The sequence below is a fragment of the Mytilus californianus genome, unplaced genomic scaffold (assembly GCF_021869535.1).
Source record: "Mytilus californianus isolate M0D057914Y unplaced genomic scaffold, xbMytCali1.0.p SCAF_1, whole genome shotgun sequence".
NCBI classification, from domain to species: domain Eukaryota; kingdom Metazoa; phylum Mollusca; class Bivalvia; order Mytilida; family Mytilidae; genus Mytilus; species Mytilus californianus.
In genome coordinates, this window is record NW_026262581.1 from 132,781,501 (window position 1) to 132,798,259 (window position 16,759).

Sequence of the window (16,759 nt, forward strand, 5' to 3'; positions counted from 1 at the left end):
GAAATGCCTTTACTTGCACAAAAATTCAGAGTAGAATTTATGCTCATGTTTTTTTGTCATATACTGACAATGTAGGACTGTTTTTAAATGACTTAATGATTATTTGATTTTGATGTTTGAGTATGATAAAAATACATAAGTAAAAAAAGTTATAATAAATGTTCATTTAAAACACACTACTTTATCAAGTTTCACATCTGCTGGGATTCATTTTACTTTTCTACTAATATATATTATAATGTAAAACATTTTTATTTTTACCTTGACCTCATTTCATTGTTTATTGATCAACATTAAGTTCTTGTGGTTACATGAGATTATATATAACTGTAAGTTATAAGTTATATAGTATGATTGTAAAGGAGAAGGGAGCCGATAACAAGAGGCAATGTTAGTTGAACATATCCACCTGACCTTGACCTCACTTTCATTGATCATCCATATTAAGTTTTTGGGATGACACTGACATTTCAGTGTGTGCACTCTTATACTATCCCCTTTTTGAAGCAACAGTATATAGTGATTGGGGTGTTCATCTGATCCTACATCGGTTTGTTCGTCCTTTTGTTCCACTTTTTAGCTCATCTGGCCCAAAGGGCCAAGTGAGCTATTCTCATCACTTGGCGTCCCTCTTCTTTTATCTTCATCGTCCATTAACTTTTACAAAAGGACTGGGTAAATTGAAATCAAGTTTTGCCAAAATCATCCTTGGGGTATCTAATTTAAAAATTAGTCTGAAGATCTGGCCTGCCAACCAACATGGCTAAAAATAGAACAAAGGGGTAAAATGCAAATTTTGTCTATTATCTTGAAAAGTGCTGTAGATTAAAAAAATCTTGACAACAGCAAAAATGTTCAGACTGTTGAGATCTACATACTGTCCAGATTTATCAAAACTGTTAGAAGTTGTTTAGAGGAGTGTTTGCCCTTAATAATGATGAAAACAGACAGTTGGAAACATTGTTAAGAAAATTGATCAGCAAGACAAGATCTACAAATAAGTCAACATGGCTGAAATTATCAGATAACTCCTTATAGAAGTTATTGCCCTTAATGTAGATTTTTTACCAATTGTTTGTGTTTTTGCCTATGATCTTGAAAACTATATTAGATAGAAAGAAACTTTAAATTGCAAAAATGATCAGCAAGACAAGATCTTCAAATAAGTCAAAAAGCTGAAATGTCAGACAACACCTTATAGGAGTTATTGCCCTTAAATGATGATTTTGTTGTACTAATTGTTTGCGTTTTTGTCTTGAAAACTATAATAGATAGAGAGCAAAAATGATCAGCAAGACAAGATCTACCAATAACTTATCATAGCCAAAATTATCTGTCTACTTCTTATAGGAGTTTTTGCCTTTGAATGATGATTTTTACTCATTTTTGTGTTTTTGGCAAACACTGTAGCAGATACCTTAACAAAAAAATTATCAGCAATACAAAATAAACAAAAAAGAGATTTTAGCCATGAATTATATTATACTTATTAGTCTAAAATGTTGGAGAGTGCCCATTGTTGAACACAGAACCAGGTGAGCAACACAGGTTTTTTAGAGCCTTTAGTTTTTTCCGCTAATGCTCATAAACCACTTGACAAAAATTGGAAAAGTTTCACAGATTCCTACTAACATGATGTAGTTTTGCACCTTTTTCACTTTTCATCCAAATGATTTTTTTTAGGTTTTATTCACACTCTACAGTACACATCTGTACCTTATTCTCCTTCCCCAAATCTTGTATGGACCTAGGAAATTGCTTTTTAATATCAGCATTCCACACTTTTTCTGTTATGCCTTAATCAATTGATTAAATATTTAGTATATAATCATGTTGATTATGTGTTATATGCCCTCTTGGGGCCCAAACTTGGTGAATAAAATAATTCTTCTATTACCATATCATAAGAAGTTACAGATTAACTTGGGAGTTTTGAACTCTGATCAATACCCTTGAACATTGCTGCAAAATATTTGTTATCCAACAGTAAAAAAACAATTCTTCAGTAAATGGGTTTGGCTTGCAGTTTTTGAAAATATTCTTATCTCTTAATAATTGTTTTGATCCAACTATTAATAGGTCTCTTAACACAATAGTCCCAACTACACCAGCAACACTGTAATAAAGAGAAAACTGAGTTCAATAGGTCTCTTAACACGATAGCCCCAACTACAACAGCAACATAGTAATAGAGAGAAAACTGACATAAAGAGGTCTCTTAACACGATAGTCCCAACTACATCAGCAACACAGTAATAGAGAGAAAACTTAGTTCAAAAGGTCTCTTACCAAGATAGTCCCAACTACAACAGCAACACAGTAATCGAGAGAAATCTGAGTTCAATAGGTCTCTTTACACGATAGTCCCAACTACAACAGCAACACTGTAATAGAGAGAAAACTGAGTTCAATAGATCTCTTTACACGATAGTCCCAACTACAACAGCAACACTGTAATAGAGAGAAAACTGAGTTCAATAGGTCTCTTTACACAATAGTCCCAACTACAACAGCTACACAGTAATAAAGAGAAAACTGAGTTCAATAGGTCTCTTTACACAATAGTCCCAACTACAACAGCTACACAGTAATAAAGAGAAAACTGAGTTCAATAGGTCTCTTTACACAATAGTCCCAACTACAACAGCTACACAGTAACAAGAGAAAACTGAGTTCAATAGGTCTCTTTACACAATAGTCCCAACTACAACAGCTACACAGTAATAAAGAGAAAACTGAGTTCAATAGATCTCTTAACACAATAGTCCCAACTACAACAGCAACACAGTGATAGAGAGAAAACTGAGTTCAATAGGTCTCTTAACACGATAGTCCCAACTACAACAGCAACACAGTGATAGAGAGAAAACTGAGTTCAATAGATCTCTTAACACGATAGTCCCAACTACAACAGCAACACTGTAATAGAGAGAAAACTGAGTTCAATAGGTCTCTTAACATGATAGCCCCAACTACAACAGCAACACAGTGATAGTGAGAAAACTGGGTTCAATATGTCTCTTAACATGATAGTCCCAACTACAACAGCAACACTGTAATAGAGAGAAAACTGAGTTCAATATGTCTCTTAAGACGATAGTCCCAACTACAACAGCCACCAGTAATAGAGAGAAAACTGAGTTCAATATGTCTCTTTACATGATAGTCCCAACTACAACAGCCACCAGTAATAGAGAGAAAACTGAGTTCAATATGTCTCTTAACACGATAGTCCCAACTACAACAGCCACCAGTAATAGAGAGAAAACTGAGTTCAATAGGTCTCTTTACACAATAGCCCCAACTACAACAGCAACACAGTGATAGAGATAAAACTGAGTTCAATAGGTCTCTTAACATGATAGTCCCAACTACAACAGCAACACTGTAATAGAGAGAAAACCGAGTTCAATAGGTCTCTTAACATGATAGTCCCAATTACATCAGCAACAAATCTTCCCCAATTTGAATGGGAAGTTCACCAGACCTGGCTAATAATCAAATGCTTGTCCCATTCTACTCATCTTATATTCTTGCTAGTATGGAACATTGTATTTCATATGCAATACCCTCTGAATGCTTTTTTAATCTTGGTAATGTACCATAAAAGATTTGCTACCACCACTATTTTAAGGTAACTAAATTGGAGGTAGCAGTTTTGTTTTGTGAGCTTACTCACAGTCCCTCTAGTATTAGATCAGACAATAGTTTTAAGTTGATCAAATGCATAAAAGTACATTAAGTGATGCTCAATAGGTAGTAGATACATTTGTCCTTTAGAATACAACTGGCATACAAGGATCATAATGATGCTATGTGGATAAATTGATCGGTTTTCAAGAGCAAAATTGACAGCGCGTCATCACTACAATAGCTTCCATTTTTACGATTATTAAAATTAGGTGGCGTAATGGGGAGATAATTTTGACAAAGTAGAATCCTGACTGATCACTGAAGCAAATACTTGAAATATTTGACCAGTTTGTGGAGATGAATTCAAACTTCAATTTGGTAAATTATTTGAGCAATTGGTATAGTAATAGGCCAAAGCCTACTGAATAAGCACAGTAAATTAAAAAATGCCTAGAGCATTTCAGTGTAAAGATCTCAGTAAATCAAATACTGAATAGATTAAAAGTAAGTATCGAAGATCAGGCAATTTTTCCATAAAAAGGAAATAAAGTGAGTAGTTTTGGAAAGTAGACTATGGTTTTTCTGTTAATGTGATGTATTTAGCTGTGGTGCTTCAGGGATGTCCTGATAATATCTGTCCGCCATATACCTTACATTCAATCTGTAACATATTCACTAGGGTAATATGATATGGAAATTGAAGCAAATAGTGAACCAAAGACATATACTCTGTCAATAAAGTTGGGGAATCAGCTAATGTTTATCCTAATGCTAAATATATAGCCTCTTTGTAGCAGAAAGATAAACCTAAAGCAATCTCGGAACTTCACAGATAGAAATTTTATGGTAATTAATGGCTGTTTTATGTCGGAAAATGTCAGTCCTGGAAAATATTATCACGCTAAAAACAGATTGTTGACAATTGGTCAATGCATGATTATAGAAATAGATCATTAGTTTTCTGTATTTTGATGTGTAGCTATTGATGTTCCTTTTTAGTGGTGAGAAATTAAATCTAAAAGTTGACTTGATGATATGAGGTTATTGATGTTAGTTTCTTTCTGATAAATTTTATAGATGTCTGCCATTAAATCTCAATAAGCATTTGTATGATATCTTTGGATTTTATTGACATCATATTCTTATTTTGATGTCACAGTTGGCCAACAAAACAATGTTTAGAACTAATTGCTTATAAAATGTCATTTAGATAGAAGGTTTCATATCCAAGTCAAACCAGTTTTCCTTATATTAAAGTAGGCGTTCCAATTTTACAATATGTATCAAACAGACAGCCTATCATCTTAGCTGTGTTGCCATGGACTTGACGCACATATCCATATGACAGGTGTCATTTGACCCTTATCTACAATACACATTGTATCCACTTCTAGATCTCCTAATCTTCTAATGTTGTGCACCTTCTATTTTTTTTTTATTTATCTGAATTAGTTTTGAGATTTCCATCACTTGGCGTCCGTTGTCGTCCGTTGTCTGTCGTCGATGTCTGTCGTCTTCGTCTGTTGTCGTCTGTCGTCGTAAACTATTTAAAAAATCTTCTCCTCTGAAACTACTGGGCCAAATACCTTCAAACTTTAACTAAATGTTCCTTAGGGTATCTAGTTTATAAATTGTATCCGAAGTTTTGATCCATCAACAAACATGGCCGCCATGGCTAAAAATAGAACATAGGGGTCAAATGCAGTTTTTGGCTTATATCTCAAAAACTAAAGCTTTTAGAGCAAATCTGACATTTGGGTAAAATTGTTCAATTGGTCAAGATCTATCAGCTCTGAAATTTTCAGACGAATTGAACAACCCATTGTTGGGTTGCTGCAACCGAATTGGTAGTTTTAACAAAATTTTGCAGTTTTTTGTTATTATTTTGAATATTATTATAGATATATATAAACTGTAAGCAGCAATAATGTTCAGCAAAGTAAGATCTACAAAAAAGTTAATATGACCATAATTGTCAATTGACCCATTAAGGAGTAATTGCCCTTTAAAGACAATTTTACACAATTTGTTCAAGTTTGCTAACATTTAAAAATCTTCTCCTCTGAAACTACTGGGCCAATTTCCTTCCTTTTAGAGCAAATGTGACCGAGATAAAATTGTTTAATTGGTCAAGATCTATCTGCCCTGAAATTTTCAGACGAATCGAACAACCCATTGTTGGGTTGCTGCCACCAAAATGGTAGTTTTAACAAAATTTTGCAGTTTTTTGTTATTATTTTGAATATTATTATAGATATATGTAAACTGTAAGCAGCAATAATGTTCAGCAAAGTAAGATCTACAAAAAAGTTAATACGACCATAATTGTCAATTGACCCCTTAAGGAGTTATTGCCCTTTAAAGACTATTTTACACAATTTATTCATCAAGTTTGCTAACATTTAAAAATCTTCTTCTCTGAAATACAGGTGAGCGATTCAGGCTCTTGAGAGCCTCTTGTTTGTTATGTAGATGAATTATTTTTGGTGTTTCCCTAAGCAAACCATAGACTTTGCCATTGCTTAGATGGGAGCAAGGTATTTCTTTTTGAACATTTCTTACAGTACCCCTAGTTGCCTAGCTGTAAGTTTAATTGAAAAATGGCACAAAGTGTAAACCTACTGTCAAATCTACCCCCAATTCTCTAGGCACTTTATAAAGTAAGAATAGTCAGGTAGACAGTATGTAGCTTGGAAGGGATAACAAAGTAAACCAAATGTTTACATGTTTTCCCAGATTGTACTGTCAAATCTACCCCTATTCTCTAGGCACTTTATAAAGTAAGAATAGTCAGGTAGACAGTATGTAGCTTGGAAGGGATAACAAAGTAAATCAAATGTTAACATGTTTTCCCAGATTGATTCCATTATGAAACTACATCATGCAATCCATTCATTATTTTGGAACCATGATAAACGATTTCTGTCATGGAAAACCAAGAGCTAAATTATTTGTCCAGCCATTTTACACAGCAATCACTCATGAAAAATGAGCTAGAGGGATGTCATTAACTCAATTACATTACTATATAGGATTGACAAAAATCTGGTGTTTGTTGATTGTTAAAGTTGTTGACTATTGAATCTTTGTTTTAAAATTATAGAGAGTGCATTTCTTGAACTTTTTCATGTTACTTAAAGTTGTTTTCTGGTACAGGATCCTCATGGTTCCTCTTCACCTGTTCATGTGGAAATTCTTTTAAATTTAAGTATTTTCTTAATAAAAAGTTAATTGTATGAATTTCATTTCATGAAGTACAAGTGAAATTCACTGGCAAATTTTTACGAATAATTTCAGTGATGAATTAAAAAATAATTGAATTTTCTAGTCAATTTCTCATTGGTTGATGTATGTAATGAGTTTTGTGCATTGTTTTGAGACTTTGATGAGATGACAGCCATCTATAATGAGGTTTCAACTTTATTTGTAGTCTTTAATTAAATGAAAGGAAGTAATAACACAGATAAATTGGTTGTATTTGTGTCTCATCTGTGAACTGGAGCTTTTATCTATCAATGAACAGAGCTACATCTTGTCATCAACACAAGAACAAGAAACAGAGATTTCATCAAGTAAAGCTAAGAAATCATTAGAAAATGAAAAGTGAGATGAAGTCTGAAATTGAATTGGTATCTACTTTGTCAACTTTGGTTGCTTAGCTTTTACATCTTGGATCTCATTTCAAATAAATTCATCTAAAGTAGCCTCTATTCCGCATCCTTTTTCTTAATCTTTGAAATTTTGTAACCACAGATTCGTATATTTTATTTCTTTTAAGTTACAAACTGTGTTGGAATTAATTAAAACAGCAAAGAAATAAATTTTCAATCAGTACATGTACTACTGATTTAGTGTAAAGACCTCATAAACAATCTGAGAAAAACACTTTTGCAATGCTAAAATGTGTACATGATATCAAAAGGATATAGTACCATAAGTTTTTATATTTGTAAGGCAATACATATTTGGTTATGTTTTAATTTATTAACAACAAAATCAGTGTTAGTAGCGATAAAAACATTTTTCAAACATCTCACAACAGTGTTTAATTTATAACCTTTAAGAATACTTTATTCAAGAATCAATAAGTTTACATGGGTCATATTTAAACTTTACAGGCTCTGTTAACAACATCACAAAAAAATAAATTTGGATGTGGTATTCAATTTTTAGCTCACCTGGCCCGAAGGGCCAAGTGAGCTTTTCTCATCACTTGGCGTCCGTCGTCCTGCGGCGTCCATCGTCGGTCGTCGGCGTTAACTTTTTACATTTTGAACTTCTTCTAGAGAACCACTGAATGGAATGAAACTAAACATGGCATGAATGTTCCTAATGAGGTGCTGACCAAGTGTTGTTACTTTGTAGCGGATCCATCATCCAAGATGGCCGCCAGCGGGGGACTCAGTTTAACATAGGACCCTATGGGAAATACATACAAATGTCTTCTTTTAGAGAACCACTGAATGGAATGATCCAAACATGGCATGAATGTTTCTTATGAGGTGCTGACCGAGTGTTGTTACTTTGAAGCCGATCCATCATCCAAGATGGCTGCCAGCGGGGGACTTAGTTTAACATAGGACTCTATGGGAAATACATACAAATGTCTTCTATTAGAGAACCACTGAATGGAATGAAACCAAACATGGTATAAATGTTCCTTATGAGGTGCTGACCGAGTGTTGTTACTTTGAAGCTGATCCATAATCCAAGATGGCCGCAAGCGGGGGACTTAGTTTAACATGGGACCCTATGGGAAATACATACAAATGTCTTCTTTTAGAGAACCACTGAATGGAATGAAACCAAACATGGCATGAATGTTCCTTATGAGGTGCTGACCAAGTGTTGTTACTATGAAGCTGATCCATAATCCAAGATGGCCGCCAGCAGGGGACTTAGTTTAACATTGGACCCTATGGGAAATACATACAAATGTCTTCTTTTAGAGAACCAGTGAATGGAATGAAACCAAACATGGCATGAATGTTTCTTATGAGGTGCTGCGCGAGTGTTGTTACTTTGAAGCTGATCCATAATCCAAGATGGCCACCTGCAGGGGACTTAGTTTAACATGGGACCCTATGAGAAATACATACAAATGTCTTCTTTTAGAGAACCACTGAATGGAATGAAACCAAACATGGCATGAATGTTCCTTATGAGGTGCTGACCGAGTGTTGTTACTTTGAAGCCGATCCATAATCCAAGATGGCCGCCAGCGGGGGGACTTAGTTTAACATGGGACCCTATGGGAAATACATACAAACGTCTTCTTTTAGAGAACCACTGAATGGAATGAAACCAAACATGGCAAGAATGTTCCTTATGAGGTGCTGACCAAGTGTTGTTACTTTGAAGCTGATCCATCATCCAAGATGGCAGCCAGTGGGAGACTTAGTTTAACATAGGACCCTATGTGAAATACATACAAATGTTTTCTTTTAGAGAACCACTGACTGCAATGAAACCAAACATAGCATGAATGTTCCTTATGAGGTGCTGACCAAGTGTTGTTACTATGAAGCCGATCCATAATCTAAGATGGCCGCCAGCGGAGGACTTAGTTTAACATAGGACCCTATGAGAAATACATACAAATGTTTTCTTTTTGAGAACCATTGAATGGAATGAAACCAAACATGGCATGCATGTTTCTTTTGAGGTGCTGACCAAGTGTTGTTACTTTGAAGCTGATCCTTCATCCGTGATGGCTGCCAGATGTGGACAATGTTTAACAAAGGACCCTATGGACAATACATACAAATGTCTTCTTTTAGAGAACCACATACTGAATGGATTGAAACCAAACATGGAATGAATGTTCCTTATGAGGTGCTGACTAAGTTTTGTTACTTTGAAGCTGATCCTTCATCCATGATGGCCGCCAATGGGGGGACTTCCTTTAACACAAGACCCTATGGGAAATACATACAAATGCTTCTTCTAGAGGTGCACTGAATGGAATGAAACCAAAACATGGCATAAATGTTTCTTATGAGGTGCTGATTAAGTGTTGCTACTTTGTTGCCGATTTACTGTTCAAGATGGCCACCAGGATTTTTTATTAAATTACAGGACCAATATTAAACCAAATTTGGCCTCACTCATTATTAGGGTATCTGTTATGATTTTAATCTATTTTTACATGATTTCCAAAACCAAAGTAGAATCAGGTGAGCGACACAGGCTCTTGAGAGCCTCTAGTTAATAAGAACTCTGTAGGAACAGCCAAACTTTAAAACCAAATCCCTGTATCTATTAAACAAATAAGTAAAAGTTTAAAGTAATTTGTTTTCTTAGAAATCACTGACATAATAATTTACCAGTTATACATAAATTGCATTCATTGAAATCTATTAATTTTGAGATTTTTGTGTTCAAGGACAAAGTCATAGTTAACTTACTAAAGTTTCACTGAGATAGGTGCAGAAAACGATTTCCAGAAAGTAACTCTAGAACCTTAAATGGAATTGCAAAGAAGCATGCATACATGGTCGCATATGAGAAGAGAATCCATATTGATTTTGAGATCATTACTTCCAAAAAATCAACCTGTTAATATATATTTTATACTGCAACGTTCCCCCAAATCACAATTAAATTACATTGACAAGAAACATTTGTGTTATTATATATATAGTCACTTATTGTATGAATCCTTGTTTGTGACCAGAACAATGTTTCCTTACAATTTTATTTACAAAGTAACAAAAGAATACATGTTTGCATAATTTTTGCTATATCTGCCTTGTGTCCAAAATCTCCATTTTCGCCCAATGTATTTTTTTTTGAAAAGTAAATAGATATGCTAAGATATCCTTATATCCTTTGCAGTGATGAAGCTTAATACTTTGTTTATACTTTTTATTATTACCTGTATCTTAATTACAAAGGACATTTATTACCTGTATCTTAACCACAAAGGACAATCAACAAACAAAATACTAATTTTTCAATAAATTCTTTATTAAAAAGATTATAATATTGATCAATTTAAGTAACCTGTAACAGCACTTAATAACGGAGATTAATTTTCAACAATACAGATAATTATTGAATAAAGTATCAGATATATAACTTTCTGTTGATTAACCACTTAAGCTTTGCTAAGGTTAATGGGATTCACTGTTGATGGATTAGGAATGTCTGTTCTTGCCATGAAACAACTTCAGACATCGTATCAAAAGAAGTAGTGTGTGATTTCTCAGGGGGTAGGGATAATATCTGATTTCTAAACACAGTTGTATGAGTTCTAGTTGATGGTTGGATGATTTTACTGTATTGGAAACTATCAATAAAACATGGGTGATCAGGGGAATTTCTGTTTTAAATATTCTGCACCAGTCAAAAAGACAAATGTCCTTAATCTTTTTTGATACAACCTTTGTAAATACATAATGTTCAAGTTGATTTTCTTTGGAATATGTAGATTCAGTCTTTTCATTAGACATGTGTTTTTATCCTTTGATTCCAGTTAATTCAGTCTGTATTGTAATATTGATTTAATGAATAAACATTGAAATTAAGAAAATGAACATTGGGTTAATTAGAATGTTTTTATCTCTGAAACAATTTTTTTGGCACCTAATTTTGATCATTACTGGTGATCCTAATTAAAACTGGTCTCCACAATATAACCAAGAGCGTGGAAAGTGGCATTCAACACCAACAAACCATCATAATTTTGACAGTGATATAGGATAAGTAGAAAACTTATAAAAGGTTGATTGTATGCAATAGGTAACCCATTCGTAGGAGGAATGATTAGGTCTCCCATTTAAATGAAATCACACACCTTACATCATCAACAGATGTCAAATCTAAACTTTTAATGAGAAGTTTTTGTGAGGAATTGATAGTTTGAAATGCCTGAAAGAATGTTATATTATATAGGAATTGAAATTAAACTTTTAAGATAACTTTAAAATTATAATAATTTTAGTTTTTATAGAATGCAACTTATGGAGAAAGTGAGCGTGTTAATTGTTAAATTGTATGTAATGAAATTGTTTACTACTGGTTGTAGAGAAACTGTATTCATGTTAAAATTAAACTAGGATTTTCATGTCAGACCTAACGTATTATAATTTCATGGTTTTATATAAAAGGAAAGGAGTTTTATAAAACTGTTTATGATGTATTATGACTTATGACATTTTCTGTAACATATGCGTCTCAAGGTAGATAATTCCCTGTCGATACAATCAATACATTGATCTCTATCACTCGTCAAAAAATACCGCCTGTAGTACTTCATAGGTGTGTATTAATCTACAGATTAAATACAGGTACATATTAATTTGTTTTAAGTCTTCAAAGAAACTAGCCAAGGGATACAAGTAATCGTGTTCAGGTGTAATAGTATGTCAATATCTGACAGATATCGCTATTATATTTAATGAACTTGTCCTTTCTGTGGTGATGATTTGATTTGTCCGAACTAATTCTATCACTTCTGGATGGATTAAATTGTGGAAGTAATAAAAACCATAAAAACTTAATCAGATTGCTTGAACTGCAGATAGCAGATAAGAAAGTATAGTAATGAAAGCTTTATGTAGAATTGCAGATATTTAGTAGAAGTTGGATTGTAACCATCGCAAGTGCAACAAATTATAGAATTTCAGTGTTGAGAAAATTTCAATATCCTGAGAATTTATTGCTATTTTGTGTTTGTTACTTTCAACAAATTGGAGAAAATTTGATAGAAAGTTTTAGGATAATGGAGGCTGAATGTGGTGATTTGGCTGATCTTAAGGCATACAGAACTAGTCTCACCCAAAGTCGTCGCCACACCTTAGCCAATGTACGGTAAGACTTTTCAAAATATTTTTAGAATGATGAATGAAAACAGGAACATAAAATATTGTTTTCTTTTGGTTTGATAAGTTGACCGTCCTCTTGGATATATTGGTTGAGAAAGTGGTGAATCTTTATCTCTCCAATAAAAATCTTAACAAAATAAGAGAGATTTTATTTGTTTTATGATAGATAAGCAGATTAACTGACATACTGGATGAGTAAGTAGTTAGGGTAGGATGTTTCAAATGTTGTTCAATAAGATATATTACATTCAAAGTTAAAATCCCATCAGAAAGTCCTACAGCAGATGGTGGCTTATTATAAATGACCAGATGCCACTCTATGGACATGAGGGGGACTCTGACATGTTTTTATGTTAGTGTTGTGTTTATACTGTATTTACATATAGATGTATTCAGATCTTTTTAAGTTATTGATATATGGGCATGTATTATAGGATAGGAAGTAATTATGTGTACATGTAACCATATGTTTGAAAGATGTGATTAAGAATTTTTTTTTTTGATGAACAGCATTCAGTTTTCATAACATTGTGACTACATAGTGCAAAATAGCTGTGCTTATGAAGGAAGAGGTGGGGCTTATTTCCCCCTGAATTCATTTTACACCAGGGCCTTTTTCAATCTTTACTTAATTTTCCAGCCAATTTCGTGTACTTAAAAATTTTTCAGCAATATTATGATATATTTCCAAAAATATCACCTTATTATAAATGCCAGAAGATAGCTCAAAACCATAATTTTGACAGATTTTGATAAATTTTGATTATTTATCAAACATTCACGACATCATTAAACAAATCCAAAATTCTGTTTGACGTAAAGCTAAGTATTGTCTTTTAGGTGCAAAAAAAAAAATCATTTTGCTAAGCGCCATTCTCTGATGCAAAGTTTGACAAAAACATGCAAAATTTGCAATTTGTATCAAAATGCCTGCAACATTCAGAGTTTAAGAGCAATTTGCTTTTATGAAAAAATGTGTATGATATAGATTTTTAAATATTTGATTTCCAGTAGGATTGGAATACTTTTAGATTTTAACTCTGTGAGTGAAACAAATACCGGGAAAATTGGCCCTGCTTTTGTATATATGACAAATTTGGGGGAGCCTGACGGTTTCTGCTGTTTCCATTGTTGATATGTAATATTAGAATGGAGCTTTTTTTCAATACCTGCAAGTTTTTGTTGTACATAAGTATATATATATTACATGTATTAGGTCCATGGGATATTAGTTTTTGTTGTACATAAGTATATATATATTACATGTATTAGGTCCATGGGATATTAGTTTTTGTTGTACATAAGTATATACATATTACATGTATTAGGGCCATGGGGTATTAGATTGTTGTCTGATATTTACAGATAGTTGTCCATTAATAAACATTTTTATTGGAGTATTAAGGTTTGAATTGGTTGTTGTTTAAAAATTATAAATTATCTCAATTTATGTATCCGTTTTCTACACTATTCTAAGTATATAAACTTAAATTTCCTGTTTTAATCTTGTTAGATGATCTAGCCCAGGTGTTTGAAATTTATCCAGAAAAATGGGGACAAAAAGGAAAACTATAAAAATATACCAAAATATGAACATGTGTTTTAATATAGAATTACATATTGGACATACAAAACACATATTGTATTGTACACATCGTTTCAGTAAGATTATGAACTTTTTTTTTTTTTTGGGCAGGGGGGTGGGGGGTGTAAACATGTAGATATAATCATATATTGCTATCCAGACAATAATTTACAATAGCCATTTATTTAGTATGAGTAGTAAGCTGTATAGTAATATCTGTGGTGACGATTACTGCTGTAGACAATGTTAACATGGGTATAAAGAATGCTAGATTTGTCAGGAGATTGGCCTGATATCTATGATATACTGGAAGATAAAGTTTCCTGATGTCTCTGAAATACTGAAAGGTTCATGAAAATGAACATATATGAAGGGTGCAGAATATGTTATTTTAGATAAAACAAATGGGGAAAATAGATTGTAAACTGCTTTGATGCTTTTATTCGTCTTTAAAACAGTAGATCCTAGCAGTGCAACAGATACATTGTAATGGTAACTCATTTCTTATAAAATAGCAACTTCTCTTCCAAAGGCAGGGTTATCAGTAGATGATTTGGGTTATATGTGATGTTATATTGTTAAACTGTGTTGTAAGTTTGATTGTAGATTTTATTTGTATTTATGACAGGTTGAACTGTAGATTTTATTTGTATTTATGACAGGTTGAACTGTAGATTTTATTTGTATTTATGACAGGTTGAACTGTAGATTTTATTTGTATTTATGACAGGTTGAACTGTAGATTTTATTTGTATTTATGACAGGTTGAACTGTAGATTTTATTTGTATTTATGACAAGTTGAACTGTAGATTTTATTTGTATTTATGACAGGTTGAACTGTAGATTTTATTTGTATTTATGACAGGTTGAACTGTAGACTTTATACATGATTTGTGACTGGCTTAACTGTAGACTATTCTTAATGACAGGTTTTAAGGGTAGAGATGTTTTGTGAATTTATAACATGTTAAGTTTTTTTCATGACAGGTTTAATTATAGGTAATATTCTACGTCTTTATTATTTAAAACTGCAAATTCAGGTTTAAAGTAGATGCATTTTTAAACTGTACATTCAGGTTTTAAGTAAATATTTTTGTATTTTTGAGATAGTTTTAATATTGATATTCTGTGTATTTTGTGAAAGTTTTAAAAATCTATTTTTGACCGGTTTAACTGTAAAAGCTCGAGATATAATTGGACAGCTAAGATGTTCTATGTATTTTAGTAAAGAATTGACCTAAGATATCGAAGTGTGAAGGGAAATATGTTTTATTTGACTTATATTTTGGTTAAATAGAGATGAATTGAGAAAACAGGTTTAGTTGATTGAGAAGAGAATCCTTGACTTCAATTCATTAGGCAATCAATGTTATAACTAGTTATAAAGTCATCAGCTGCTGTAGTCAAGTAAACAGATGTAGACGTTAACCCAACATGGAAAACAAAGCACCATTGATTCTTCAGAAAACTGTTTTTTTTTACGAAGGCTGTTCTGATTTTGATGACATTAAGAAAATGGTTTTGGTGAAATGTTCTTTCAGTGCTTCCTTTTCAAACCAATATAATGAAAGAAATGTAAATATATCAATAATCAAACTTGATTACTGTATGGCTAACAACAGATGCAGGTAGAAAATGAGAATGAAAGCTACAATTTGAACATGTAAATTCTCAAGTAAGCATGTATGCCTTCAGCTTAAATTAATGGTATATCTAGAACAGATAGACTACTACATACAAAAAGGCAGTCGTATCAGAAAAACTGCCTTAAAACTCTATCTCATTTAATTTCATCAGACTGAACAGAGAATCTCAGTATTGCTAGAAGAGAAAAAATATAAAGGTTCTTATTTTACTTATTTTGACCCTTTTCATTTCACATATTGAGTCAGAGTGTTTTAAGTATCCATACTTAAAGTGCCCTGATTCAATAATGTAAATGGGTATGAACTTCACAGATCTTTTGATTTAATTGACTAGAAACTTATAAGGAGAATATAACGTTGACGATTTTATTCAGTGAGTAGAATTTATTCAATAATAACATGTTACAACGATGTAGAGTGATATAAATTTGATGCTTTCTCTGTAATTGATGTTCTGAAGATGACCGGATCCTGCGACTTGAATACTGATCATAACAACCGAGGAATTCTTTTGTTTTTCTGTCAAACAGTAATCAGTTGATTGCATTGAAACTAAAGCTGATTAATTTCATGCAAGCTGGGAGACATTATATATATTGACGTTTAAATTAAATTTGGAGTTTTATTCAACCTCTTGGGTCCAAGTTCATTGGTTTACCAAATTATGCTTTTTGTGGTGTCATGGTGACTGGAAGAATTCAATATGAATTATATAGGCAGAAAATAACATAGAAAGGGCAGAGAGTCATTATACAATATTTGAATTTTATGTGAACACAGAAGTAATCAAAACATGACATTAGAGAGGAAAGATTGCAGATTGAAAATTTATTTCCTATTGTCAAGTATATGGATTAAAAAGAGATATTTATACCAATCATAACATGTAATATACCTAACCAAATTATGTCGTTTAAATTTCATTTGAACAAGTGTAAATAGGAGTGCTTTTTTCTACAGACTTTAAAGTATCTATGCGAAAAGATTTTCATGGATCAGAAATATATATATACATTCAGTTTACCTTTTTTTTGTATGTTACAGACTCTGTCTATTGTGTGTTCTT

At 32.6% G+C, this 16,759-nt stretch overlaps 1 protein-coding gene across 3 annotated transcripts in view; it reads left to right on the forward strand.

Annotated features, from left to right (window-relative positions):
• Positions 1-16,759, forward strand: part of LOC127734768 (cAMP-specific 3',5'-cyclic phosphodiesterase 4C-like) — a 280,406-nt gene that overhangs the window by 45,093 nt on the left and 218,554 nt on the right. Inside the window, exon 1 of one of the 3 annotated variants that reach the window (XM_052244803.1) lies at positions 11,956-12,447. The exons of the other annotated variants lie outside the window; for them this stretch is intronic. Within the exon in view, the coding sequence (XP_052100763.1) occupies positions 12,359-12,447 (89 nt within the window). The 5' untranslated portion in view covers positions 11,956-12,358. Of the gene's footprint in view, positions 1-11,955; positions 12,448-16,759 lie in introns of those variants that run through there. 3 annotated transcript variants of the gene reach the window in all.